The 27289-nt window shown below is 40.5% G+C and overlaps 1 protein-coding gene across 1 annotated transcript in view; it reads right to left on the reverse strand.

Moving 5' to 3' along the window:
• Positions 1 to 27289, reverse strand: part of necab2 (N-terminal EF-hand calcium binding protein 2) — a 206806-nt gene that overhangs the window by 14244 nt on the left and 165273 nt on the right. The window contains exon 10 of the mRNA XM_074677014.1: positions 11863 to 11975. Coding sequence (XP_074533115.1) covers positions 11863 to 11975 — 113 coding nt within the window. The remainder of the gene's footprint in view (positions 1 to 11862; positions 11976 to 27289) is intronic.

Below are 27289 nucleotides of genomic sequence, written 5' to 3' on the forward strand. Positions count from 1 at the left end.
AGTCTACTTGGCATACTGTTTCCCACAATGCACTGGGCTGATGCTGTTTGTCAATGCGGGTGGCAGGTTTCTGTGAATTATCACCATCTAGTGGAATGAGTCGGTATTTTAACTACAATACAACTCTAACGTTAGATGGTCTGTGAGATAGAAGTGAAGTGACCCCAACTAATGCAGCAACCTGTTTTTGTGGAAAACCATCTTGAAGTTACCCTAAGTTGCCCAGATCAGTCAGACGTGGTGAGCTGATTTTTAGAGCAGACACACCTGTAGCTGGGCCCATGCTCACAGATGCTGCCAGTCAGGCAGGTGATCGTCAGGGGAAGTAACACAGCAGCAAATGATGCCCATGATGCAAATGAAACCCACTTCACCGGCCTAACTGGTCAATTTGTTGCACCTGCCCTTTGAGGAGGAAGAAGTGGAGCAGCTGAGGTTTTGTCTATTCACATCACGCCGTGAAATGTAATTCTAATTCTTACTCACCATGAAATCACACTTGCATTTATGCACGCACACGGTACCTCACGTCACAAACACAATTCTCATTTAAATTCCCAAAGCAGCTTCTTATGGTGCAGCACAGACCCCGCTGAAAGAGCACATAAGTAATTTTTGCAAATGTTTGGTTCCAGCTGATGCAGTTAATTTATTTTGTGCAAGTTGCAAAACAGCAGAGAATTGTTTGCTATTCTAGTCAGAGTCCACAGTGTGAGAGCAGGAGGGAGCAGTAATCATGAGCTCCATCAAACACTCCGGACATAACGAAAGGTATATTTTCATTCAAGTTAATGGGATTGTTGCACTCAGTCCAGATGGCTGCCTAAACTTCCAGAAACTGTACGACTTGTGGGCTAATCTATCTCAAACATGAACAGACTGGAGTATATAAAGCACATTTCATTTTCTAAATGTAAGGTTCTCATTATTCCATTACAGCATGCTGACACAATAGAAAAGGCTCTGGATGTACAATGTTTTTTTGTCAAGGTAATTTCTTGGTTAAGAGTATAAGAATTTGTATATTAAAATGTTTTGTTTATGTATAACCAGGCAGTGGTGTTTTCCACAAACTTAACCATTAGGCCTGACAGTCCGTGTTTTTGTTTTTAGGTGCTGTGTGGGACTTTTAGGCCATGCCCTCACGTAGCCAGGTATTTTAAAATATAAGTATCCCCTTTCTGGTTTGTTTTTAAAAATACTTTCGTCCACACACAGTGGGCAAGTTTGCCGATGAGTGCAGTTCGAAGCATTTCAAACCCATATTTGGCAGTGTTTTCTAGACGTAGCCAATCAGAATGAGCCGCTGTCAGTCAGCTGTGACATTTGAAAACTCTGTTTCCTGCTTCTACATGAAACCATGAAACTGGAGTTTTCCAAAATCTTTACTTTGGCTGGAGTTTTCAGAAAATATCTTTTTCAATGACGTAAAGCTGCGGTTTTGTGTGGATGACAGGTGTAAACGTAATAACTGCAGTTTCCCATATACCCGGCAACATGTGGACATGGTCTCAGTGACACCTAGTGACCAGATTCTAAAATGTGCCCCTCCGTTCCTCAAACCGTGTATCACTAAAAGTTTAGTTTGTCTACATACAGCGTGCATTTTGTGATGTTTCCTTTGACTAAAACCAGGACGGGTTCCCAAATTACCGACCCAGACCGTCCCACTTTTTGGTACCCCTCTGTTGTGGTGCCGGACATAGCGATCCAACACCACCTGTGTGACAGCGACAATAAACACATAACCCTGCCATGTTTGAATTCTCCAGTTAACTTCATGAAGATAAGATTTTTTTTATATAACTTGAAACTTGAATAACTTGAAACTACTGTCAAAACAAAACCGTCATGTTTTTCTTCTTCATTGGGTTTATTGGCCAGGTACACTGTGTCGTGCTGCTATGCTGACATGCTATTATGTAGCTGGCGTGGCAGTTAGCATCAGCATTGGCATAGGCAGCTTACATGCTGCCTAGCAAGAAGGGCACGTTGGCTGTGAAAACTCAAAGAGGACCAGGCTTTACTGATCCAGCCCATACCAAACTGTGCTGATCCATACTGGACCACTTGGTGGAACCAAGGAGTAAGCGATGGTAGCCTATGAAGACCAAACATGATCTCAAAGACGGCATCATTCACAACAGCAAAGTCAAGCCCTGAGGCTTAAGGTGAAGGTTTGGCTTTTCATTTCTGAAACCATTATTTTAAACAGGTTATAGATGGATTACAAGCTGATTATCATAGGTGTTGTAATGCTTTGTCAACAGAGGCTAACAATAGAGGAGTAATGCTAATGGATAAATATGCATCATTAAGAGCTTTCTTCATCAGAGCTTTTTGACTTTGGTGTGACCTGCTAGAGGAAACAAGGGGTGCAGAGTCTGTTGCTTTCTTTAAGTCACTTTTAAAAACTCACTTTTTTAGTCTCGCTTTTATGTGATATCGTCTTTTTTTTTCCTTTTGCCCTTTATCTTGTATTTTATCTTTTATCTCTTTCATTTCTATCTTACCTTGGTTTTACTGTCCTGGTAGATTTTTTTATTCTATTTCTTGTTCATTATTTTGTCATCGCTTTTATTTTTATTTCATTGTTTTATTATTCTATTAACACTCTTAACATTGTCTCTTTATACCTGCTGTCCTGTTCTCTGCTCCCAACCCCTTTTATTGCCTTTTATTTTCTTTTTCTTCTTGATTGATGTTTTGAGCCTTTATTTTGGTCCTCATGCTCTCATTTTATTGTTTTTCATTATTTTTCATATGGGCTGAAGCTTGTGTTCCATGTTTGAAGCTTGTGTTTGTTTTTATGTTCTGGCTGTCAAAACACTTTGTAAACTTATGTTTTTAAAAAGTGCTGTACAGATAAAGTTATTATACTTGTTTGAAGAGTGAGGAGGTTTGAGGGAAAAGATGAGAAGGAAGAAGGCGAGGAATGGCTGGACAGAAGGCCATCTGAGGTTTGTGAATTTATAAATGCATTTTTCTACACTCCCACTATTCCTATTTACAACATCAGCAAAATACATATTGGTACAAACATAGCAGATTGGTAGTTTTTTGCCCAATTCTATATGCTGCGGAGGGGTGATTCTGCTCTTTCATGTTTTAATATGGCTGTAAAGTAGTTCTGGGCAAGTTAACGCGTTATTTTCGCGTTAACCTGTCAATCTATTAACCCCGTTGAATATTTTATCGCACATTAGTGCATGTTGCTCACATGCTTTTATTTTGTAAATGTCTGTTGCTGACCGCGGTGAAACCGGAAGTGAAATTGGCGGAAAAACACGATGAGTAACCAAAACAAGCATGGAGAAGAGGGGCAACGCCACGGAACTTAAAGGCGCTCGCTGCTTAGTGTATCAGTCCGCGCGCACGGTGTGCCAGATATAAACAAACGCAGGTAGTCTGCCAGGACGAAGAGACACGATGAGAACTAGAGCCTTATTTAGCGGTGTTTATGTGTGAAAGTAACCCGCTGAAAATTCTCTTAATAAAGCGTGAATGCAGACCGATATCAGAGTTTTTTGGTGGGAGTCCGTTTATTTGTGTTTTTGGTAAAGTAAAATATGGCCCCGTCTGAGTGCAGAGGAAACCGGCAGAGGAACAGGGAGGGGGTGTTTGGTGCGAGCGCTCTGGGCTTCTGCTGCACAAAATCACTGCTGTAGGGGTAATTTCTGCCCTAAACCTTGAGATAGGACCCAACTTGTTCCATCCCGGAGTATCACTTTAATGCCCTGACAGTGGCAATAAGCTTTAAATTTGTATTTACATTTTGTATATTTGATTTGTACTAAATATGTAATTTAACTATTACTGTATAACAAGTACTGATTTAGTGTTTGCATGACAGATGTTATGGCATTTTCACAATGGAATTAATTATGATTAATCAGGGAAATCATGCGATTAATTACAATTAAAAGTTTTAATCGTTGCCCAGCCCTACTATAAAGTAACACTGCTGGATGTTTAAACTAAACGTGTGCAGATTCATACTGTGTCGAAATCTCTGAATCAGTCTGTGAACTAATCAAAAGGGTCCATTCTAAAAACAGCACCAGCTCATCATAGGCCTTGGTAAAATGGTGAGGTCATCAAATATGAATCAATTTACTTGCTCTTGGAGGGGCAGGCCTCAAAATCTAATGTCTGTCTGTAGCTTTACCTCTGATAGGCCTCCAGAGGGCTGGCCAATCAGGGAAAAGGGGGATTGTAGAGAAGGTAACCTTAAAGAGACAGCAGCTTAAATGACGTTTTTTGTACAGACGCTAAGCTAGCTGGAGCCACAACAGTAAGACAACTTCATTTTAATTCATTTTGAAGCATGCAGTTCTTCGCTAGGTTTAACTAAAGAGGCAGTTAAAAGCCTACATTAACAGCCTCTGGATGTCTCTTTCACTCTGATTGTGGTTTTTGCTCCAGTAAGCAGACTTTGCTCAGACACCGTCTAACTTGGAGGGGCCGGCTAGTTTGATCCGTAACAGCTGTTGGCCTCACTAAGAAATGTAGAGATAGAGATGAAGAACAAGGTACAGAGACTTTCAGTTCCACTTTGGAAAGGTTTGGAAAGGTTTTGATGAGAGTGAATGTGTAAAACTAACAAAGTATCCACCTCTAACGCCCCAAAACAGGCCTTCCTGAAAAAAGTCAAAATAAAAGTGCCATTATGCTGTGCTATATGCTTATTGATGGGGTGTGTAAAAAGATGTTTTATCACTAACTGAAATAGTTTACCATCATGAGTCAGACCAGATGTTGATAAACTAACATCTGTAACCTGAAGATAAGAGTTAGACACAGTGTACAGTGCAGTTCCTGTGTGATCCTGAGGGGGGCACTAGGGGGTTAGGCTGCTGCTAAACAATGCACAGAGCTGTTAGTGAAATGATGTGAGCTCTGCTGAACAAAAATAATAACATGTTTGTCCTTATAACACAGTCCCCAAAAAAGATAATAAGCTGAAATTGCGATGACTAAATAAAGTCTATATATTACACAGTTAGTCTGTGCAAAATGAAATGAGGTAGGAGAGAGGAACAACAGACACACAGTGATGCAAAAGAAAGAGGGGGAGAGATGGAGAGGGCACGGGGGATCCTCCTTGGAGGTAATGAGCAGCCTTCCTCCATGAACAAAGCTTCTACCTCATGCATTATTCACTCCAGCTACTGATATACATTATACTACACCACAATCAGAGATAAGACAGTGGCGAGGTTCACTTCCTGTGGGAGACAAGACGCTAAAAACAAAAAAAAAATGATTAAAAAATAACATCAGCTCAGCGACTCCAGTGTTTTGACCTTAGGTAAATAATTAAATGTAATTCTCTTCAGAGGTGAGAGTGAAGCAGAACAGACAGTTCAGCTGCCTGTGGCACGTGATAAAGGTCCTTAATAATTGGAAGTTTGTGAGTGTTTATTAATCTATGTGGGGAAAAAAATAGATGGATCAAGTTTAAAAGTGAAGATTTAATGTTTATGTTTAGCATTATTTACATATTCACCATTTTAACACACAAACTATAAGATAAAAAACAATTTCACCAGACAGAGTTGGGTTGTGTGTGGGGCAACTAGTTTGGACAATCAGACAGTTCTGTGAAAGAGCAGTCAGGTGTGTGTGTTTGTATGTGTGTGTGTGCCTGGAGCAGATGTTAGCGGCTTGTATCTGCTCTTAGAGTTCAGTGCCATGTGGTGACTCATTAGCTCTCCCTCTGAGTTACAGAGAGGATTTCGCCTGTGTTCTCTGTTTAGTGTTGTTAGCCAATAACAGAAAACCTGCCCTCTGTGTTTCTACCACAGACTGCAAAAAAAAAAGGACGTCATCTTGCTCGGCTCTAAGTGAGGTCACCACAAAAACTGCTCCTCCTGGTGGCTGGCTGCAGAATAGGTTAAAAAAAATCCATCTTCCCAGTCATTCCAGATGAGCTGTGGTCAAACTTTAAAAAATTAATACACCTCGTAGAAATGTTTCTCAAGTCCAATTGCTGTAGTGATTCGAAGATATTATTGAGCTGCCTTGTATTCAAGTCCTCTTTTTTCTGAAAAGTTTAATTTGTATTAGTTATGAGGTTAAAAACGAGGCTTTACGTCATGTTTAATGATGATTGACAGATGCCGTTCTTGTGTAGATTATTTTGTGGATTGTAAAATATGTTGGGAGAGACTACCAATGGAGACTAGACTCTCAAATGAAAAAAAGTAATTACATTTTTGTCACCTGGCTCCACTCAGATTCTCTCATAGCCACTAATACAAAGACACACAATTGTTGCCAATGGCGACATCTTCGATGGGGGTATTTGGCTTCAAAACCGATAGTAAATGTTAAAGCCACGCTATCCATTCTGAATACATTCTATGGCTTTGATCCATAATAACACAATCAGATAGTTCCTCTAGCTAGGTGTAGTTACAACAGGGGGCGTGGTTGTCCTGCTGCTTAGGGGAGGATGCTTGAGAATCTATAAATTGACTGTCAGGCAAGTCACAGCAACACCTAAACTCTCTTCTCTTTCGGAAGATAGTCATCCAAACATGTTGAGGCAAAAAGAGATCAGATAATGATTTAACACCAAAAGAACCTTTTGTTTCCATAAGAAATTTGAAGTGGATTGCAGAGACACCTTTTGGCTCTGAGTTTCACGCACCCTGTTGTGATGACATGACTCTAAACAAGGCGTGTGTGTGTTTTGAAAATGAATGGAGATCAGATCTTCTTTTTAATGTTGCTTTTTTTGTTGTTTTTTTTACTTTTTATCAGATACAATGCTATAAGGTAAGGTATTAGTTAATAGTTATGTGGCCCTGTTGTTTGAAATGTGACAACAAGCAAACTTTGTCACTTTGTACCGTAGTTTAGTAGCCAGCTATACTTTACTTACTGTCAGCCCAGTTCTCTGAGACATGTCTGTAATGCGTAACCCTAACCCTTAGTGAATCCTGGTTATGTCCTGCCAGTCATCTACCAAGCAGAGCTAACGTAACCTCACTCTTCATTTTATTGATAAACTCTCAAGTTTGAACATTTTAGATGGAATGAATACAGCTTAGCCCGTGTTTTAGCCTTGTGCTTTTGTTTTAGCCTTCACTCTTCTGTTTAGCTTCCTTAGGCAGCTGCTCAGGCATATATCTAGAAGTCAGACATTTTTAGTATCAATTTGAAAGTTCTCACAGCCCCTAAAGGTGGGCAGGTCTTTATACTTATTTTCTTTTCTTGTATGGCGACTCAAGTAGCTGTTGTCTTTTTGTTGAGGAGATTTTCCAGGTCTCTCTGATACTTTGGTTTTCAGTCTTTACTCCACAGCAGTGGTTTCCTTTTCTCCTGTGTTAAAGGCACCTTCTTGTTTTGGCCTTCTTAATTTTTTCACCGTCTCTATAGTTGACTGCTTGTCATCAAAGTGGTTATTCCTTTGGATTAACTTTTGGAGCCCCCCTCTTGACAGGATTAAAAGGAAAAAACATAACACAAATGCCAAAACTCTTGTCATGGAAAGTACCCTTTTAGGTTGGTAGCACAGGCTTCCTCCTTCAGACTGATTCATTTTAGATCACAGACACTTGGCAATGTAATGCAATCTCACAATTTGACAAACAGCAGTGCTGCTTTATAACAGAGGCCAAAGGTTGTCAACAACAATGCTGAAATCAGCTGAAAGTCATCCAGGAGCCTGTTCCTGAAATTTAGCGGCAGTAAATAGTTTTTAAATCAGAGTCTCTTAAAGGTCAGATGTTCAGTTTTAACTCTCTTAACGTAGCCTCTCTCTCAGAAGATCATTTGCTGGAAAACCATGTGACCAACTTTTCATAAGAGTGCGCTGAAGACTTAAAAGACGAAAGCACAGCTATCCAACTTTAAAAACAAAAACAATATTTGCTCCAACACCGTCTTCCAGGGGATTAAAGAATGACATTGCACAAAGACAGATTAATAAAAGATCTGTTTGCACTTTCCTGTCTGGAGGGCCGGAAGTAATTTGTAATGTGGAGGAGAGAAATATGGATTTATTCTTTTTCTTTTCCTTTTACATTTCTATGGCAATCTCTATGTTTAGTTATTAATCATTGATATTTTGTTTCACTTAAAAAAAAAAAAATTCTTGCGTAAAGATTCCTCACAGTCTGCTTCACTGGTCATTTTAAGGGATTTCTGTAATTGTTTAATTTGACTGGATGCATTGTGTGTTACGATGGCTCACACCTTCTTTTCAGTGACATAGCTCCTCAGAGACCCAAACACCTCCTTTTCCAACAAGATAACACTATTAGGAATCTGGGAGGGCTTGCACCGGCATGGCTATGTGCCGACTCCAGTTCTTGAAAAAAAAGTGGTTTGGAACCTGAAAAGTTGGTAAACCAGGAAGTTGAGGTAGCGGCCTCCTGGAAGACCATGAGCTTTTTCGCTAGAAAGCACCATGGTTCTGAGAATGCAGAATGGAGCCAGATCCAGAACCAGGTCCAAAACCAGTGTGGGTGTAAGAGCCCTCTGGGAGTTCCATTTCTTCAAGACCAACAAATGTAAAAACATCTTTTTTTCCTTTTCCTCAATGTAAAAAAATAGTCCTCGGCTCCACATGAAATCAAGATCAGAACTGTTGAACTATTTTATCTTTAAGTGCTCATTGTGCCATATTGCCCCCCTGGATCACTGAGCTCCCAGCATGCAGCCTGCTCACAGTCCCTACAGTTTCTAAAAGTAGTCTGGGTGGTGGAGCCTCCAGTGATCAGGCTCCTCTCCTTTGGATTCATCTAGCAGCCAGGGTCCAGGAGACGCTCTGTACTTCAAGAGTAGACTTCAGACTTTCTTATAGTTGGAGCTGGATCAGGTCTGAACCACAACTTACCTTACCTTTTGGCTTAGACTTCTGGGATTTGTTAAAGTGTTCCTGAGCCAATGCAATGATTTCCACTACAGAGTCATGTCTGTTTTATTGTTGTTGTGTTGTTGTTTTAATGTTTGTAATGTTTGCTGCCTGAAGATCACAGGTATCTTGTCTAGACTTTCATCCTTTTTCCTTGGGCACACAAGTTTCTTGTTAGATTCTTTTGATGATACGATGAACTGTAGAATCTAGGATGTACAAAGTCTTCCTAATTTTCCACTTAGTAACAGTTTTCGGGAATTGTCCCACAATTCTTTGCAATTGTTTCTCACAGACTGGTGAACCTCTCCCATCTTTACTTCAGACAGACTCAGCCTCTAAAAGATAGTGTTTTATAACAAGTCATCTCACTGACCTGTTGACAATTAAACTAATTAGTTGGAAAATGCTCCTCCAGCTGTTTCAGCACCATTTACTTTTCCATCTTTTAGTTGATGCTGTCCCCAATTTGTTTTTAGAGGAGTTACTACCATTAATTTTAAAATGGCTGCATGTTTTGCATTAACACGTACAATGTCTCACTTTAACATCTGGTTGGAGTTATAAAACATGAGCAGTTCTAGTCCTGTTAATGTTTTCAGAAAGTCTGTTAAGTAAATGTCTGTGATTTGGCACTGTATAAATAATAATGATAATAAAAAAGATAAAGACAGATTGATTAGATATTGATCTTCCACAAAACAGCATGTAGATACATGGTAACCATTTAGTGACTTTGGATTCAAATGCTTAATTTTCTACCAGAGTTTTTGGGGACAAAAATGCGGCACCAGTTAGCAAAGTAAAACTTATGGTGCACAAATTTTTTCCAAGATAACAAAAATATGTACATGTAACCAAGTTTGCATTGATTAAACATAACTTTTAAGCTGTTAGCAGCCTGTAGCATGATGACGCTAACCAGTGCTAGGACCAATGTTCTCTATGAGCTGAGGAAAAAGGAAGCAAGGATGACATACTGGTGCTGTGGTGTAGGCAAAAAAGAGATTACACTGTCAATCGTTATGGGGAATGTAAGATCTATCTCCAGTAAGATTGGTGAGCTAGTGGTGCCAACCTAGCATCAGAGTGAATACCAGAGGGCAGAGTAGCATCATGCTCTTCACAGAGGCTTGGCTAAGGAGGCTGACACCGCCACAGGACACAAACACCTCATTGAAGCATTTCACCTTCCATGAGTGGACCCCGTGGAGACGGTGGATATGTGCAGAATTTGGCCAAGCTGTCGTCTCTGGTAGACATTTTTCTTCTAGTTGACTTACTAGTCTTATTATATTCTTCTGTTTATATTAGGGATGGAACGGTTCACAAAAACCATGGTTCGCTTCTTATCACAGCTTTGTGGCCACAGTTTTCAGTTCATTTTGGTGTACAATGGTATTGTTGTTTTAAACACCCTAGATGACCATATACCCTAATAATCCACTATTAACAGATTATTTTTAATCAGTTATGTCATGTATAGTCATGAAAAATCTGAAAGAATGAGGCTATTTCCTATTTCAAACATCATTAAAGCTGAGTGAAACATTGCTAGTTTCAACATTGCCAACTCCTCAGTAAGGAAAGTCACTATTGGCTGTCCCAAAAGTCACTAAAAGTCGCTAAATGACACAGATGATATATAGGAGAGAGAAATATGGTGGGAGAGACAGAAAGCAGGTAAAACACAACATCATAAATATGTTTATAGCTACAAATGAACTTTCTTCTGTCCATTCTTGTTTTTTTTATGTCTAAATATTAACCCTCCTTCTTTATCTGGGCTGGGGACCGGCAGAAGTGAATAATGAGACACACACACTTCTTGTGAATGCAGTTGTCTGCTCTGGAGCAGCAGTAGGAGACTGTGAGTGAGGAGGACTGTCCGTTTGTGTTTTGGATAGAGGAGGGTCTCACACACGCTGACCATTGAGGAGATCAAAACACACTTTAACCTCAGATTCTCCAAACTCCAGAAAAGTCAGAAGAATTGTCGTCTTTGAAAAGGGGGTAATCCAAAAAGAGGGTCTGAAAAGTCATTAAATGTAGCAACAAAGTCTCTAAGTGGAAAACACTCAGTCGTGGTTTTATCCTCCACTTTCTTACGGCCCTCATCAGAGCTCGGACTGAATCTAAAGAGCTCCCAGACAGCAGAACAACACAACGCCACATGTACACCCTGTAGCTCTGTCTTCTCTGCTTGTCATGTAACACAGACGCCTCCCAAAAAGTGTACTCTTCCGCCTCGCATTGCACATGCGTATGATTGAGGCTACATACTAGCTTCAAACTAGTAAAATGAAGAAAAAAGAAAAGCACAAACTGAATTTGTTTGCACTATGTACTTGCTTGTTTTGCTGCTGTGACTCTGACTTTCCCTTTGGGGATTCATGAAGTACATTCTATTCTATTTCTGTTGTATAATATTTGCGAGAACACTAAGTTTTCACCGCTCTGTGAAGTCATAAACCTGTACCTGTGTTCCTCTGCCTCTTCCAGGCTCTTGGTCTGATATAACAGTCTGCAGAATCTGATGTTAGAAACTATAAAACCAGAGAAATGCAGCAGACCTCTTGAGTTTTTCCTATGGCATACGCAGAGCATGACTCTGTGCTCCAGCTTTGAGCACCCAGGAGGTTGGTGATGTATGTAGCATATATATAGTGTCTGACATTACTAAAAGAACTCTTTTCTCTGCATTAGGTCTTTGGTTTGGTATCAGTAACCCACCAATCAAAGCAGCCGGGAGTTTCAGCAGCTCAGTTCATGTAGAGGAGTAATGATAAAACGCTCACTGAGAGAAAAGCCAGACTTAAAGAGATAATGTCTGAGGTACAACCTATAAAGTGAGATAACACTGAGGACCTGACACCTAGAATGAAAAAGCATTAAATATTAAGCATCATTGTGGTGCTGCACTCAGAAACAGCAGCAGCAGCAGCCGCAGCCGCAGCACAGAGGTAGAGAAAACGCTGAGCAGAGAGGAGACTTACTGAAAGCAGTCTCTTTGAGTGGAGACGTTCTTCAGGTACTGCTTCAAAGCCTCACAAAAGTCGCCGAGCTTCTTCTGGGAAACCACCATCTCCTGACGAATCAGCAGCAAAGACTGCAAAGACAGAGAGGGGATCGGTTTGTGTCCACACGTTTTAAGTGGTAATGTACGCTTGGTATTAAAGGAAGCACATATAAACACACAGTCACTTTTGTTTAAACTCCAAAAGCTTTGATAGACTCAGGTTTACTTCCTCTCAAATCATTTTAAAGACCACTTTTCTGGAAAACTTAAAAAAATAAATGTTTTTCAGAGTGTCTTTGTCAGCCATCATATCAGACAGCACTGATGTTTTTCTCCATGTCTGTCTCGTCAGAAAAAAAAAGAGGAATTATTTGATCTCTTCTTTAAGCTGCACTGCAGTTTTCCCTTCTTGCTCCTCAGAGTAACAGTGTTTATCTGGAGCTCACTTTCTTTGGATCAAACTGAAATTTCTCAATAACTAATTAATACGAGTGCTGTGATATTTGACGAGAGAATTCTGGCCATAGAGGATAAAAACACATGCAAAACTGGGAAGTAGCTTAACTTCTCAACTACCATCTCTGTACACTAAAAACATAAAAATAGCTCTTTTTGATGATGTTTTGAAGGATGTTTGCAGTTTTTTTAATTGATACAACTCAGTTTCCTTATTCCCAGGTGGTTTCTGTGTTCTTCCCTCATCCAGCTGACAGCATCTCTCTGAAACACAGTGTTTGAAAAGTGTGTTCGTGTGTGTATGTTTCAAGTGTTGTGTTATAGAATAAGCTTTAATGAAACAAACATAATAAGCCTAATGGTTTCTGTGAGTTGTTCATGCTGATCACATTTAGAAAAGAAAGGAAGCACAAGGAGCAACTGCAGCGATCTTCAGTGTTTTATGAGCCAGAGTTACTGTAGCACACTACAGTTCAATTAAAAATGTATCCCCTCTGACCTAGATAACTCAAGCAGAGCCTCAGTGAGACTTCACACACATTGATACACACACACACACACACACACACACACACACACACACACACACACACACACACACACACACACACACACACACAAACACACACACACACACACACACACACACACACACACACACACACACACACACACATAGTTGTCCACTTGCACAAAAGAAATATTTGCTCCTTTGCCTACACAAATAACGGCAGTCAACCACTCGAGTTGTAGCTTCAGCTCAACAACATCGTACCTGCATGGAGATAGCCACTTCTTCATTTCACTTACTGTAGATTTCAATGACATAAACTCAGCTTGTGAAGCAGCTTTATCACTAACAGGCTGATGTTTCACCAATCGTAGGTCAGCTAGGATTGTGGATAGGTTCTGTACAACGCTTGGAGTTTGGTTTTGAAGTTATCAGGGATATCTTGGAGCAAAGATGCTAGCAGCTCAAGCTTCGAGGTCTTGGCGTTGATAGCTTGGGGTGATGCCTTCGCGATGAAGAAGTGGAAGGCAGGGTCGTTGCAATGTAAATCAAACAGCCAAAACAGGCGTCCAAAAAGTGTGCAAAAGAAATGTTTTAATATAGAAATAATGCCTTTGAATAAAAATTTTAAGCAGATTCTGCAGGAGGCTTTAAAAAAACACGTCGCACTCTATTGGTTGCTCTGCAGCACCCCTCCATATTTTTCTGTAAAGCTGTCACTGACTTCCTGTCAGGTTTGTGAACCCCATCAGGATCCAGACTCATTCTCCTTTAATGGGTAATGTTTTACAGACCAAGTGGATCACACTGATAACAATTCTGTGTTTCTTTTTAATACTGCTCTTAGATATCTGTGATATTACTGTATTATCCGGACTCTGAGTCAAACATTTTTTCATAGTTAGAGGAGAAAAATTGTATATACTTTGATTAAGGTTAAGCATCTGAAGCAAAAGAGCTATTGGATATTTGCTCCCATTTGAAGATTGTAGCCGCAATCCACCGCCACCGCCACTGCCACCGCCACCGCCACCGCCACCGCCACCGCCACCGCCACCGCCCACATACACGTACCTGCCAACATCACACTTTGACAAAGATGTAGACGGCTGCTCTGCACGTTGATCATCAAACTTACTTCTTTGGGTGACAAAGCCAAACACTGACTGTTGATCTGTGGACAGCGCTGAACTTACCGCTGCATGCCTGTGCAGAGTTATTGATGACTTGTGATATGTTAGACTAACCTTGCAGAGTTTGCACTGCACCTCATTTTTTGTTTATTTTTTTCAAAGGAGTTCCCGCACTTCCCAATCCATATTTGAGCCTCTCCTCCCTCTTGTTTTGGCTGTAAATCCTCCAACGTGTTCACTCCTGGTCTGGCTCTGTTCTTGATGTCAGTTTGTTGTTATAGTCAAGTCAAATATGATCTAGTTTGGACATGGTTTGTTTTATTTTGAAAGTCATTGGGCGTATTAGATGGTTTCTGCGCACAACTTTCTCTCCGGCTTGACCTGTCTTTTTCTGAAATTGACATGTAACTGCTCCAGCATCCTGCATAAAACTGTGCCAACAGGACAAAGCGACATGATCACATGATTAATGACTATTCAAATATTTGAAAATCATTGTCCATCCCTACTTCCCCTCCTTTGATACGCAAATCACAGGACCAGCCAGACCGTTTTTTTTGTTTTCCTTGAGCAAACTGTATCTTCTTGTCCTGGGTCAGGGTTTGATGAAGGTATCTCATCTTAATCACTCGATCCCCACACCCACTAAGCTCATCACTGCCCATATCTCTGTGTCTGAGAGTCATTAAAGTGGTCAGGGTCTCCATCTTCACTATTCCCACAGCCCTTAAAGTCACTTTCATCCCTCAGAGGATCTCCAGTGCAGTCTGAAGAGTGTTGTAGTTAATTTTATTTATACCACAAACAAAAGGCAGAATGAAAGTAATGAAAACAATCTCTTCATTTAGCCTTTATGCACTGCTGCTTTTACAGGAGCAACCTTTATAAATTCATCACATCTGCCTCCACTTCCCTGTTAATGTCTCCGCTGTTTGTCTCTTGACATCGCTGTTAACCCTCCGCCCTCCACTCAATCGCTTTATGAGTTCAAGGCTTTTATTGCAACATCAAGCTGTAATAAACAACACCTAGCTGTTTGTCAGCCAGGAAGCATGTTTAATGTGTGTTTGTGTGATTTATTAAGGCAGTGTGTGAGTGTGTGAGAGTGTGTGTGAGAGAACCTCTCAGATTAGTGTTTGAGGCTGACAGTTTTATGACACCTTGACACGTCAACACACACAGATACACACAAACATCTTACAACTCAATTAGTACCACTACATTTCCCAGCAGGCTTTGTTAATCTAATCACTAGCTCTCCATTAATTCACATCTGCTGGTCTGTGACACTGTGGCCCTGCAGAGGCGATGAATCAGCAGCTCGAGCTCTCCAACGTCACCGTGAAAACCTGCATAGACATCCAGCGTCAAGGCTGTGGCCATCATACTCTGAGGAGGAGGAGAAGGAGGAGAAGGAGGAGGAGGAGAAGGAGCTCTCTTTTTTTCCTGGAGGGTTGTGCGAGGTTCTTGTGAGTGCACCAACTACGTGGGCTGATGGCATCTGTTGCTTTGAATAATCTTAAAATAGATCGCTGTACCAAATGTGCATGTTGTGTCCGCCATCAGAGCAAAAAAACAACAACAACAACATACAACCAAACAAAGATTAACCAACAACAAAAGGTTTTCTCACACCAAAGTAAAGCTTTAGATGTGTACTAACACCCGCATTAACGATTGTTCCACTAGATTCCTCTCAAGTTTCTGGTAGTAATGGACTCTGGCTTCAGGGCTCGTGCTCTGGCTGCTTTTAACACAGGGCTGACCTGGATCTCCTGTGGCTGATACATGGACTATTGACCAGTGCCTCATGCAACTCGATGAGAAAATACAAAGAAATACTTGGATCTCTGTAAGAGGCATTAAAAAAACAACAGATCCACGTTATGAATATTTCATGGTCAAAGACACTAAGGGCGACTGATAACTTGAGGCTACAATCTGGATTCAAAAATATAACTGATCTAATTGTAGAAATTACTTTGATTTGTCTCAGTACAGCACGCATTTTGTGGCATTTCCTTTGACTAAAACCAGGACAGGTCCCAAAATTACTGATCCGTGCCATCCCACTTCCTGGTACCCTTCTGTTGATGTACCAGACATACTGATCCAACCCCAAGAGGTGGAGCTAGAAACACTGCAGTCCATTGATTGGTCGAAAGAATTGTCATTCAAGTGTGACAGTGATAGAAAAGAACAAGACATAACTCTGCCATGCCAACATTGACCTTCATGAAGATAACTTTCTTTCTATTTGGAAAAAAGTGTCATGAAGAAGTGTAAGACTACTGTCGAAACCAAAGGCTGTATAAAACATCGATGTAGCCTCCACGACATCACCCGTTTGTTCCTAAAACCATTGAATGAAGCCAATCTGCAGACGCAGCAACATTGAATATGATGCCGGCTGTGAGTTTCCTTTCTAACAGCTACAAGGTGCCTGCCAGACATATGGCCTGAGCTGTATCCCTGATTGGACAATCAAACAGTCTAAATATCTACGAAATCGCAGAGTTACAAAAATAATTCACTCACACTCACAGTGTGTGTTGATCATAGACTGTAAAAAAAAATGGACGCTTGCTCGGCTCAAAGTGAGGTCTCCACAAAAACTGCTCCCCCTGGTGGCTGGCTGCAGTACAGGTTAAAAAATCCAGCTCTCCAGTCATTCCATATAGGCTGTGGTCAAACTTTAAAAAATTAATACACCTCGTAGAAATGTTTCTCATGTCCGATTGTTGTGGTGATTTGAAGATACCATTTGGCTGTCCTGTATTCCAGTCTCTTTTTTCTGAAAAGTTTCGTTTTCATTAGGTATACGTTAAAAACGAGGTTTTACGTAACGATTAACGATGATTGACAGCTGCCGTTCTTATGTATTTTTTTTCAGGGATTGTAAAATATGTCAGGAGGTAGAGTCAGGAAGTGATTAGACTCTCAAAAGAAAAAAAATAATAAACATTTTTGTCACCTGGCACCACTCAGATTCTCCCAGAATACCTTACAGTCTATTGCTCAGATTCTGGCTGTACAACTGCTACACTGGATGCGCCTGTGACGGGGGAATTTTGGCTTCCAAACCGTACGATGGTAAATGGGGGAGCCGAACTGTCCACTCTGTATACAGTCAATGGTCCAGATGTACCCTGGTTCAGCTGGGGTAGGCTCCAGTGACTCATGACCCCAAAAGGTAATAATGATGATTGATAGAAGGATGGAGCCAACATTTGGTGGAAGAACTTGTGAAATGTCTTAACCATCCAATCGTCTCAACAATCAGTCTACTGAGCACTGCACCACTGAGTTAACCCTTTAACTGGCGGTGACCTGCCTGCGGGCCAATTTGATTTCAATCATAACACAGAGTTGTGTAGATTCTACACCACTGTGTCAACACTAAAGTCTTTTTGATTGACACCTTATTTGACCAACTGAGTCCATCTATGGTCTCTCCAGAGCCAGTAGTATCCCCAAGGGTGACATGGTATATATGGACATCTGGGTACTCTTTTTTAAATTTTTGCTTTCCAAATGTCATCCCCCTAGTGTGCTTAAAAAAATCAAGATGATATGATATATGATATGTTCAGTCCTTACTTCAATAACTACATTGTAGTCACATTCACAATAACAGCTTAGCTCATATTTAGTGTTATCTTCATAGAGAGACCAAGCTTTATGCTTTTCTAACATGTGGGTCATTTAGATCTCTCATTCAAACTTACTGCCATCAGATGAGTCAACCAGCCCTTCCAGCTCTACCCCCACCAACACCTTCCCACAGCTCCCACCACCAAGGCTCCCTCCATGACTTCCACGGAGGCTCACTGATTGGCTGCTATATTTAGAAACAGCTCCACAAACATCTCGCTAATCAAACAGAAGGTCTGTTCAGAAGTTTGATCAAACAAAGATTCTGTGTTCACATTTCTCTTGATTTCAGATGAATGTTTTATGTCTGAATGTTGGTTTGCTTTTGTTGTTGCTTTGAACCCATTTACTCCCAAACAATGTTCCTGTTTCCTGTGGTAGAACAGGGGATGCAGCAAAGACGCGACACAGTCCTGGTGAGGATGTTTTCTGGCGAAAAAGAAAGAAGTGAAGGCACGTCTAATGTCCCCTCTCCTCCCTCCTGCATCTGTCAGCCAGCCTCAGGGTGAAACTCTGCTCTGACTGTACAGACCTTTCACTCATCATCACTATTTATGAAGGACACATACAGTACAGCGAGTGTGTGTGTGCATAAATGTGTGTGTATTTCGCATGCTGTTGTGAAAAATGTTATCCCACTGGGTATGCAAATAGGGATGGCAGAGAGATGTGTATGTATATGTTGTGGTTGTGTGAGTGTGTGTGTGTGATGGGGGGGTTGATCAGTGGAGCGTTACCATGGGAACTGGGAAATACCAGTCACCAACATTCAGGTCTCCTCCTTGCACCTTCTTATTCTCCCGCCCTCATCATCCAGCTCTCCTCTCCTCTCTTCATCCTCATGACTTAGTCCACTTTCTTCTCTCTGCCCCACTTCTTGCTCTTATTACAGCCCAGCCCTCTGCCTTTTCTTTAGCAAACCATTCACACCATTTCTCGTCTCTCTTCACTCTCCTCTGCACCCCCCCTCATTCTCCTTGTTCCTTTATTATTCTTTCCTCTCTTCTCGATCTCCTCCCCTGCTCCCCATTTTCCTCACTCCTGACTTCCCTTCTTGTTCTTGGCTCAGGAAATGCCTCATTTAATGAAACAAAGGACAGAAAGAGCGGCTTCATTAACTCTGGGGGAATTTGCATATCATCTCTTTGGCTGCAGAGAGCGATGGATGAGTCCTGTACGTCTGAAGGAAGCGGACTACAGGAGAGAAGGAAAAGATTCTTTGAGTCAGCAGCCGAACACTCCAGCTGCTGACAGTGATGGTCAGTGGTTCAGGTAGAGTTAGTGGTTATAAATATGAAACATCACAAGACAGATCAAACGTAGTTATGATCTCAAATGGTACAGAACATTTAAAGGACTATTCATGATTACTGAAGAGCTTCACCAGCTGATGACATGTAAAGTTTTAGCTTTACTTGAAGCTTATCAAGAAGTGTTAGCCAGCTTCAGTCTAAGATTGCTCTTAATGGGCCTCATTCACAAACAGTGCGTAAACACAAATTTGTTCCTAAATCATGCCAACGTACGTTTGATACAAAAATCTGTGATTCATCAATATTTTCTTACTTGAATTTGTTCTTACTCTGTGAACAAATGAAGAACTTCCTCAGACCAAGGAGTACGCACAAATAATGACCCACCCTCTCAGAACATGTGAACACATTCATTTTTAACTAAATGCATGACATCTTTAAACTACTTTAAGTAATAGAAAAAGAGTCTTTAACAGAATTCAATATTAAAAACAGTGAATTGACCAAATGTACTAAATAAACATGAAATTGATGCATATTCACCCTTGCAATATAAATAATCTTGAATCTTAAATTGAATACTTAGTTGTACAATTCAAAATATCAAAATGCATATTTTAACTGCCACAGTTTTGATGTTAATTAAATCATTGGTTATGACAAATGCAGCATCTCTAATAGAGGTTAGTTATGAAGCAGGTTTCTAAATGTAAACTGAGTGAAGACATGAAATAACGGCTTCTCCTCATGACTGTAAACATTTTCTGAGCAAATGACGCACACACGGCTTCACTCTTCACTAAAAATTATTTATTGTTCAGCAAAATATTCAGCAGCTGTTTTTACTTTGTGATCTCCCACAGAGCACCCAGGAGCATCAGCTGATCAGTGATCACCTTGTATACTCCCGATGAGGGGATGGGGGAGTGGGCTGTGGCTGACACTGACACTGGCGATGCAAATATTGGGGTCTGTGGCGCCTCTGCCTGAGGCACGGAACAGACGTCCTTATGTGGATGAATTGGGATGTGGTTTCTGCTGATTGCAGGTTGCGGGCACATGCCTGTCAGTTTAGAATGTTTGATTCACCAACATGCGCATGGTGGAGAGAAGAAAACTGACCGATGGGCATGTGTCATGAACCCGTCAGTGATTTTTGCGTAAACACAGAACTTGTGGGCAGGGTAAGAAAATTCTATGCACTTATTAGTAAATAAGGCCCAATGTCTTCTTCAGCTTAAGAAGCAGACCATGTATGTTATGAGATGTAACACACTCATGCACACTGTCATGAAGACGTGACTCTTAACAAGGTGTCTTCTTTTTAACTCTACTTTTCTTTGTTCTTTGTTTGATACACGACAACAAGCAATCTCTGTCAGTTTGTTCTGTAGTTTAGTAGCCAGCTAATTCTAGTGTTCCTCACAGCCCAGTGCTCTGAGACGTGTCTGTAAAGTGTAATGCGAGTGCTCATCTACCAACTCTAATCTCACCAATCAGAGCTAACGTAACCTCACTCTTCATTTTATTGATAGACTCTCAAGTTTGAACAGACCACTGCAGAATAACTGCTGACTGTGGGTTGGAGTCAACATTAGCACAAACAGTTTAGCTCCTGTGTTTTGACTCGAGCTCTATCACTCTCTCCTGTTTATCTTTCAGTTAGGCTCCAGTGTCCACCATCACTACAAAATTAATCACAGAAATCTGTTTCAACAGATCTTTGTTCTGACTTCTAAACTTCGTCAGCCGCCGTGGTGTTGTCATAGAGACTTAGAAGAGCTGTAAATCAATCTGGTCATGCTCAACCTAATTAGGTGGCAGAAAAATAGCATTTAGGAATAACCTATTGTGGCACTGATTTTTAGTTGTGGATTACGATCAGGCATATGCATAACAGTGAAACTATTTCAAGATCACTCAGAAAGTCCTCACTGCCTTGTTAAGAGTTTTTATTTTTCTCAGGTCATGAAGAAAATGTTTTCATTGTTTTTTGAATACTTAATTTTTTTCATCACAAGTTACAGACATGTAGTCATTATTAATCATAGTAATAATTACTTATTTTATTTTATTTTTTATTTCTATTTTGATATTTTTTATTTCTATTTTGATATTTTACCACTCAGGTTTTGAAATACAAAAATTAACAGGATAAGCCAGCAGGGGTCCACAAGTGTGGCTGTGTGGCGGTCATCTAGGAGTCAGAGAAAAGTGACGTGCAGTTACATAAACTGGCCACTGAATGAAGCTCAAAGGAGAGAAGCAGCAGAGAGCCCTCTAGAGGCTGATTTGCAGTTCCACTATAGAGACCTTCCTCGGTCCACTCACTATCCGGACACTAAAGGATGCCACAAGCTGAGTTTACAAACTTTAATTTTTGTCACCTTTCAAACAACAGTGCTAAATAGCAAGAAATAAATACATTACATCAACACTTTGCATCCTGGGAAAAGCTGAACAAAGAAAAGTAGAGTTAAAAAAGATCTCTCTCTGAAAGTCACGTCCTTATGACAGTGGGTGATGGTGCTCATGGGAAACAGTTTTTATCCAGGGAAAACACAGCTTGTGGCCACAGATGTCACTGCAATCAACACCAAAGGTAAAGTCCCCACAGTGCCTTCTGGTGAAATGTAATTACTGTAGTTACTGAAGCCTAGATTGGAGTGATGAATGCAACCATGTGATCATGTAAGAAGGTTAATCTAAGATTATTTTGTTCTGCAGTGAAATGCTAACAATATTTCAAAAATGCCTTCACAGAAATTAAGAGTTTTAGCATCAAATGTGGTAAAAGCAGAAGCTTCACAAGTTAAACCTCCGAGCAATCTGCAGCAAGAGCTAATAAATCCAGACCGTGCCTGGATTGTGGCTGCTCCATGTAATGTGTATTAAAATAATCAAACAACTCACTGCTGCAGTTATTAACGGGCTGTCTTGTCTGGGGGAATGGATGTGAAAGCTGCACTGAAAGCTTTGGGGTTTCATAATGCACTAATGAGCTGAGGGACAGAGAATCTGCTCATTCATAATTTGCCGGATAAAACAACAAGACGTCTCCTCAGGCATGCTGCCGCTCGGCAGTAAGTAAAGGGATGAATTCTTTACCCAAACAAATCACTTCATACAGAATGAACAGCCAGCATACCTCTTTAACAAACAGGAGGAAAACTTGGTAGATTGTGTGAGATTACATGTATGATTAATATTCACACACTCTCAATTCATACACGACCAATGATGTGTAAGAAAAAGGAGTCAAATCTATGTTAGGTCTCAGAGTTATGGTGCAGAACCTCCATTTACAAATCCAAACGCATGTTTACAGATAAACATTTCAGCTCTGAGGAGTTCACTTCTCAGCTCAAGTTTGTGGGGGCTGATGAGAACACTGTAATTTGAATTTTAAAAGGCAGCAATTACCTCAACCAGCTGTTTGCTGATCTCCAAGGGAGCTGCAGATCAGTTTGCTAGGAGTGTCAAAGCAGAGAAAACTTGTAAAAACAGACTATTTAAGCACAATAATGAGCGTAAAATGTGACACAGACAGAGTGTTACTAGACAAACTGCAAAAATTTCTTGTTTGTCTACACCAGGGGGGTCCAAACTCTTTTTTGAGAACCACATTTGATTCTGTGATAATGACCACAGGCCAGCAGCTCTTACTGACTTATTTAGTAACCATTACAGTAGCATCTGAATGCTCTGTGTGTTAACCATTTCTTTAGTGATTTCTGCGTCAGCTTCAATAGTCGTTGAGTTTCTGCCATAGACTGTATAAAACAAGGACGTAGCCTTGGGGACGTCACCTGTCTGTTCCTGAAACCATGAAATGAAGCCAATCCACTGACACTGCCACATTTGTGATGACCCCGGCTGTGAATTTCTCTTGGAACAGCTTTTCACATGACCTGTGCTGTGTCTCTGATTGGAAAATCGAATGATCTTAATTACTTTTAAACAGATAAGTTAGAAAAACATTCACTCATCGTACAGTGTGTGCCGATGGAGAAATCAGTGTTTTAGACCCAAGCCGTTTTTTTGTACTAAGCTTTAGCTTTGGACAAGTATTAACTGACCAATACCTAAGTGCAGCCCTCAAACCTACATATTTCGAAGCCATTTCCATGCACTTAGACATTCTCTACCTGAACATCCACTGAAATGCTCTGCAGAAAGTCAGCTTTCATTCTGTTCAATGAAGTTTTTCCAGAGATTTTAAGTTAAAAAATGGTCAAACGGTGTTCATCTGTCACATGCACAAGATACCCTGAGCGGCTGGGTGACGGGGTGTATTTTTCACCCTTTCCTACACCAGGTGTCAACAGAGGGAAGTGTCGTCTTTGGATAAAGTTGTGCAGTAGAGCAGTGATTCTCAACCCTGGTCTTGGGGACCCCCTGCCCTGCATGTTTTAGATGTTACCCCACTCCAGCACACCTGATTCAAATGAATGGCTCGTTATCAGGCTCCAGCAGAGCTTGATGACGAGCTGATCATTTGAATCAGGTGTGTTGGAGTGGGGAACATAGGTAAGCTGACATCGAATTTAAGGCAACATATTGTCCCTCTGCTGTATAGAAATATAAAGTTATCTTAAACAGTAAAACAGCCACTGCAGTCTGACGAACACTTTGGGATTTTCTCTAATGTTAGCTAAAATTAGCCTAACGTTAGCTCCTAGCTGCGTTGTTCATTATGTCTCTGTGTTTTTGTTGGGAGTTCATTGGTCTGTTTTGTTCTAGTTTTTGTTCTTTGGTGATCGTACATCATTGTTAGCTGTTGTCCAAAGGACTCTAGTTAAGCTAACGTTAGCTTATCAGTAATAGCTGAGATGACAAAGGTTGTCAAACATTGTGCTGAATGATTCAGTGTAAATACTGTAGCTCCAAACTAACAGAGACACACTCTTGGTAAAGATGGTAAAAAAGTTATATTTTTGTCCTGACCAATGCTGATCCACTGTCTTGTTGTCTGAGATGCTAATGCTAACCAGATGCTGTTTACTAGGATTGCTCTGAGAGCTGTAAATTTAGTCTGTAACTGAAGCTTTTTATCAACCTTCTCAACAATAACATGATTCATATTTCCCTCCAATGTGGACTTTAGAGACTTTTGGTGACTTCTAGGTGATCTGTGATCTTTCTGTTTCCAGAAATCATTAACAGCATCCTGTGAAATGTCTCCTCCTGTGACATGGCGCCTGTCACTGAATGTTCACTGTTTGTCTGAGCGAGTGGAGGGGGCGTGGCTTAGCCATAGGTCGATTAGATGGGAGGCAATTAAACAGCCTAACTAACTTCCTTCATTTTTACATCCTGCAATCTAAAACCAAGCAGCATAACATAATCACAATGAAAACGTCTTTGGAGCGGGGAGGACTTGAGGTAATTGGTCTTCTTGTAAATGGTTTAACAGTTAGGCCCATCAAGCCTCAGAGGGTATATAAGGAGACAGAAACAAACACGCACTGAAAAAACAGGCACAGGGACGTATCCAGTGAGCAAGCTGTCAGTTTTGCAGGCTAAGTGGACTAAATTGTGCCGCAGCAGCGACAGCGGGAAGGGAGGGGGAGAAAAAAACAAAGCAGGAAGAGGAGCAGTGTGGGTTGTGGCTGATTAATGCACATAGGAGCAGTTATTGGATTTGGAGAGAAAATCTCCAGTCCAAAGAAAAAAAAAAAAAGCAACCACAGGGGAATTGAGGTCTCACCATTCATAGATCAAAACACACACTCAGAAGATCCAAATCTTATCAGACTTCTCTAACCAACAGACCCGTCATACATGATTGATTGTCCTGAGCCCGATATGAACCAGTCCTTTTTAAGAGCAGCTTAAATCAATCTGTGCTCCAGGGAAAAACAAGAGATGACCAACACAGTAGATCCCTTAGTAACTCCTGTCATCTGTGGGGTGGTTTAATGTCAGCGTACAATCAGTGTCGTGTCTCAGTTAGAAATTACAACAGCATCTGTAAACAGACTTTTAATAAAAATGCAAACCAACTAAAAAACAAATATGTTCAGCTCAGTTTAACAGTTCTGTTTTTATTTAGGCATTTGAAAATCTATCCATTGATTGACAAAATTGAACTACATAGTTCCTTTGGCCTATAATTTATCTGCATTTCCACAAGGGGCTGAAGACCCAAAATGAGCTGGTAGAAAGTTGACTCTCAATAGGATGCATCCTTCTTAAACATCTTTAGATCATCATTAAATACTGATCTGATGAGGAGATTATGATGTGTTTATAATACATTTATCAAACTAAACTGGGATTCATCTCTGAGGACTTCCTCTGTGTTCGATCAGCTGTTGTGAACTGGATCTCCATTGTTATGTTGAGCTGAAGGTCTCCAGTTTACAGGGTCACTCTTTAAACTGGAACACCAGGAGCTGACAGAGACACATTCACACTATCAGGCTCAAAGAAGACCATTGTTTAGGAGGTACTAAACCAAGTCAGTCATCTTATTGTGGGTGGAAGGAGAGGGAATAAAAACACTGTGGCTCCAACAATCAGAAACATTCAGCCTGCAGGCTGTGTTCCCCATTGGTCCTGGAGATGAGGAAAGCACCCCCCGTCCAGGCAGGGCTGTATTATGGTTAAATTTATTAACCTTGAACTAAATTTAGACCATTATTACTGTAGTTGAAAAGCACTTTTAGTCTTTAGTCAAATAAACCTGATGCTTTTTTGTTACAAATTAAAATATTAAGAAATGTTCAAAAAATGTTGCATATCACTGTAAAACATGATAAGTTGACCTTACTCAGAACTGAAAGATGTGATATCAATAAATTTCCCTAATGAATTAGATGATTGTAATAATACAAAATTGAAGCAGATCTGAACAACTAAATTAAATAACATCTGAAGAACAGCTGGGTCTCATATCCGCAGTGTTCCCTCCTCACTCATGGTTACAAACACTGTCACAACAAAAATCAGCTCTAATTTCATAACTTCAGTAACCGTGAGTGAGGAGGGAAGGCAGTAGATATGAGACCGTGCAGAACGTTGAAATATTGTTCTTTAGGGGGCACAGGTTGTCTGAGCCCCACAGCACTGACTGGTCTGTGCTCCATGGCACGGGGTCTTGTACCCACTGACTTTTGCAGTGTGTGCCTTATGGTTAATATAATAAAGGAAATGTTTGACCAGACTGTCATGCTATCTAGGCTAATTTTGAAAATGTAAAGAGATACATTTGTATATCTTTGACACAGACAGCCAGTCCACGCAACGTAGAGTGTGGACAGCTGGTCATGGCTCACAGACAAATGGTCTGCGTTATGTGGAGCACAGACAACCTGTGCCACTGCTGCACATCTAGAAGTACAGCAGGGTCTCATATCGACTGCATCCCCTCCTCACTCACGGTTACAAAACACAGTCACAGAAACGTATGATTTTCAGTTGTGCTTACTTGAACAGTAACAAAAGTTAAATCTACTCAGAATCATCAATTTCAACACTGAAAACTCAGACATTTGAGTAAACTGAACTTACTAACAAATTTTAAGTTTCATAGCTTAATTCAGTTTGGTAATTTAAGCTTTGGGGGTTTATTGTGCATTATTAAACACAATATAAATGGACTGTTTGTGCCAGACTTCTTTTACTACTTTATCATGAAATCTTTAGTCCACATGAAATTTTCATGGCACCAGGGAAGAGCATGTGAGATGCTTTACATTAAACGTAATATTGTCTTTGAGTCCTTCACTTTTCCAACCTTTAGCTTAAATCACTTGGAAAACATCCTGAAATTCTCAGTTCATATGTGCAAGCATCCTATGTAAAATTAAAAATAAAAGTTGATCACAAAAACAAAACAAAACAAAACAAAAAAAAAAAACAGAAAAACAGAAAGAAGGTCACTAATGTTTGTCAGTTTTCCATGGCACTAGCAGAAATATCTTTAGCAGGTTATTCACCAGTTTAGGCAGAAACTTCAATTCCCATATTGTTAACAGGATGAGGTGAAATCATAACTTTTATCACCCACTTTAAAAAATGTTCCCAAGAACTGTTACACACAAAAAAAAGCAAGACAGGCTCATGCCTGTTCCACGCTTTTTTTCCCCTGCCTACTACATATCTTTGTGGATGGCTCTGCAGTGTTTCATCCAGGAGAAGTGAAAAATGCAGGAGGAGTTGGATGTATGATCGGGCTGACTGACTCATCCGTCCTCTTTATGCAGCTTGATACGCTTTTCTTTGCTCCTACGATAAATGTTTAGCTGAGGCCAGGCTGTCCTGTTTGTCCTACAAACAGAAACCAATGCAGGACGTGTTTTTCACTGACACTGGTCTTCCAATTGGAGTTTGTTGAGAAAAAAAATGACAATAGCATAAGCCTTCTCTTTGACATATTGCTCATTTCTGTTG

This window comes from Halichoeres trimaculatus, unplaced genomic scaffold, assembly GCF_033239565.1.
Source record: "Halichoeres trimaculatus isolate MK-OKI-2021-1 unplaced genomic scaffold, fHalTri1.1 fHalTri1_scaffold_10, whole genome shotgun sequence".
Classification (NCBI taxonomy): Eukaryota; Metazoa; Chordata; class Actinopteri; order Labriformes; family Labridae; genus Halichoeres; species Halichoeres trimaculatus.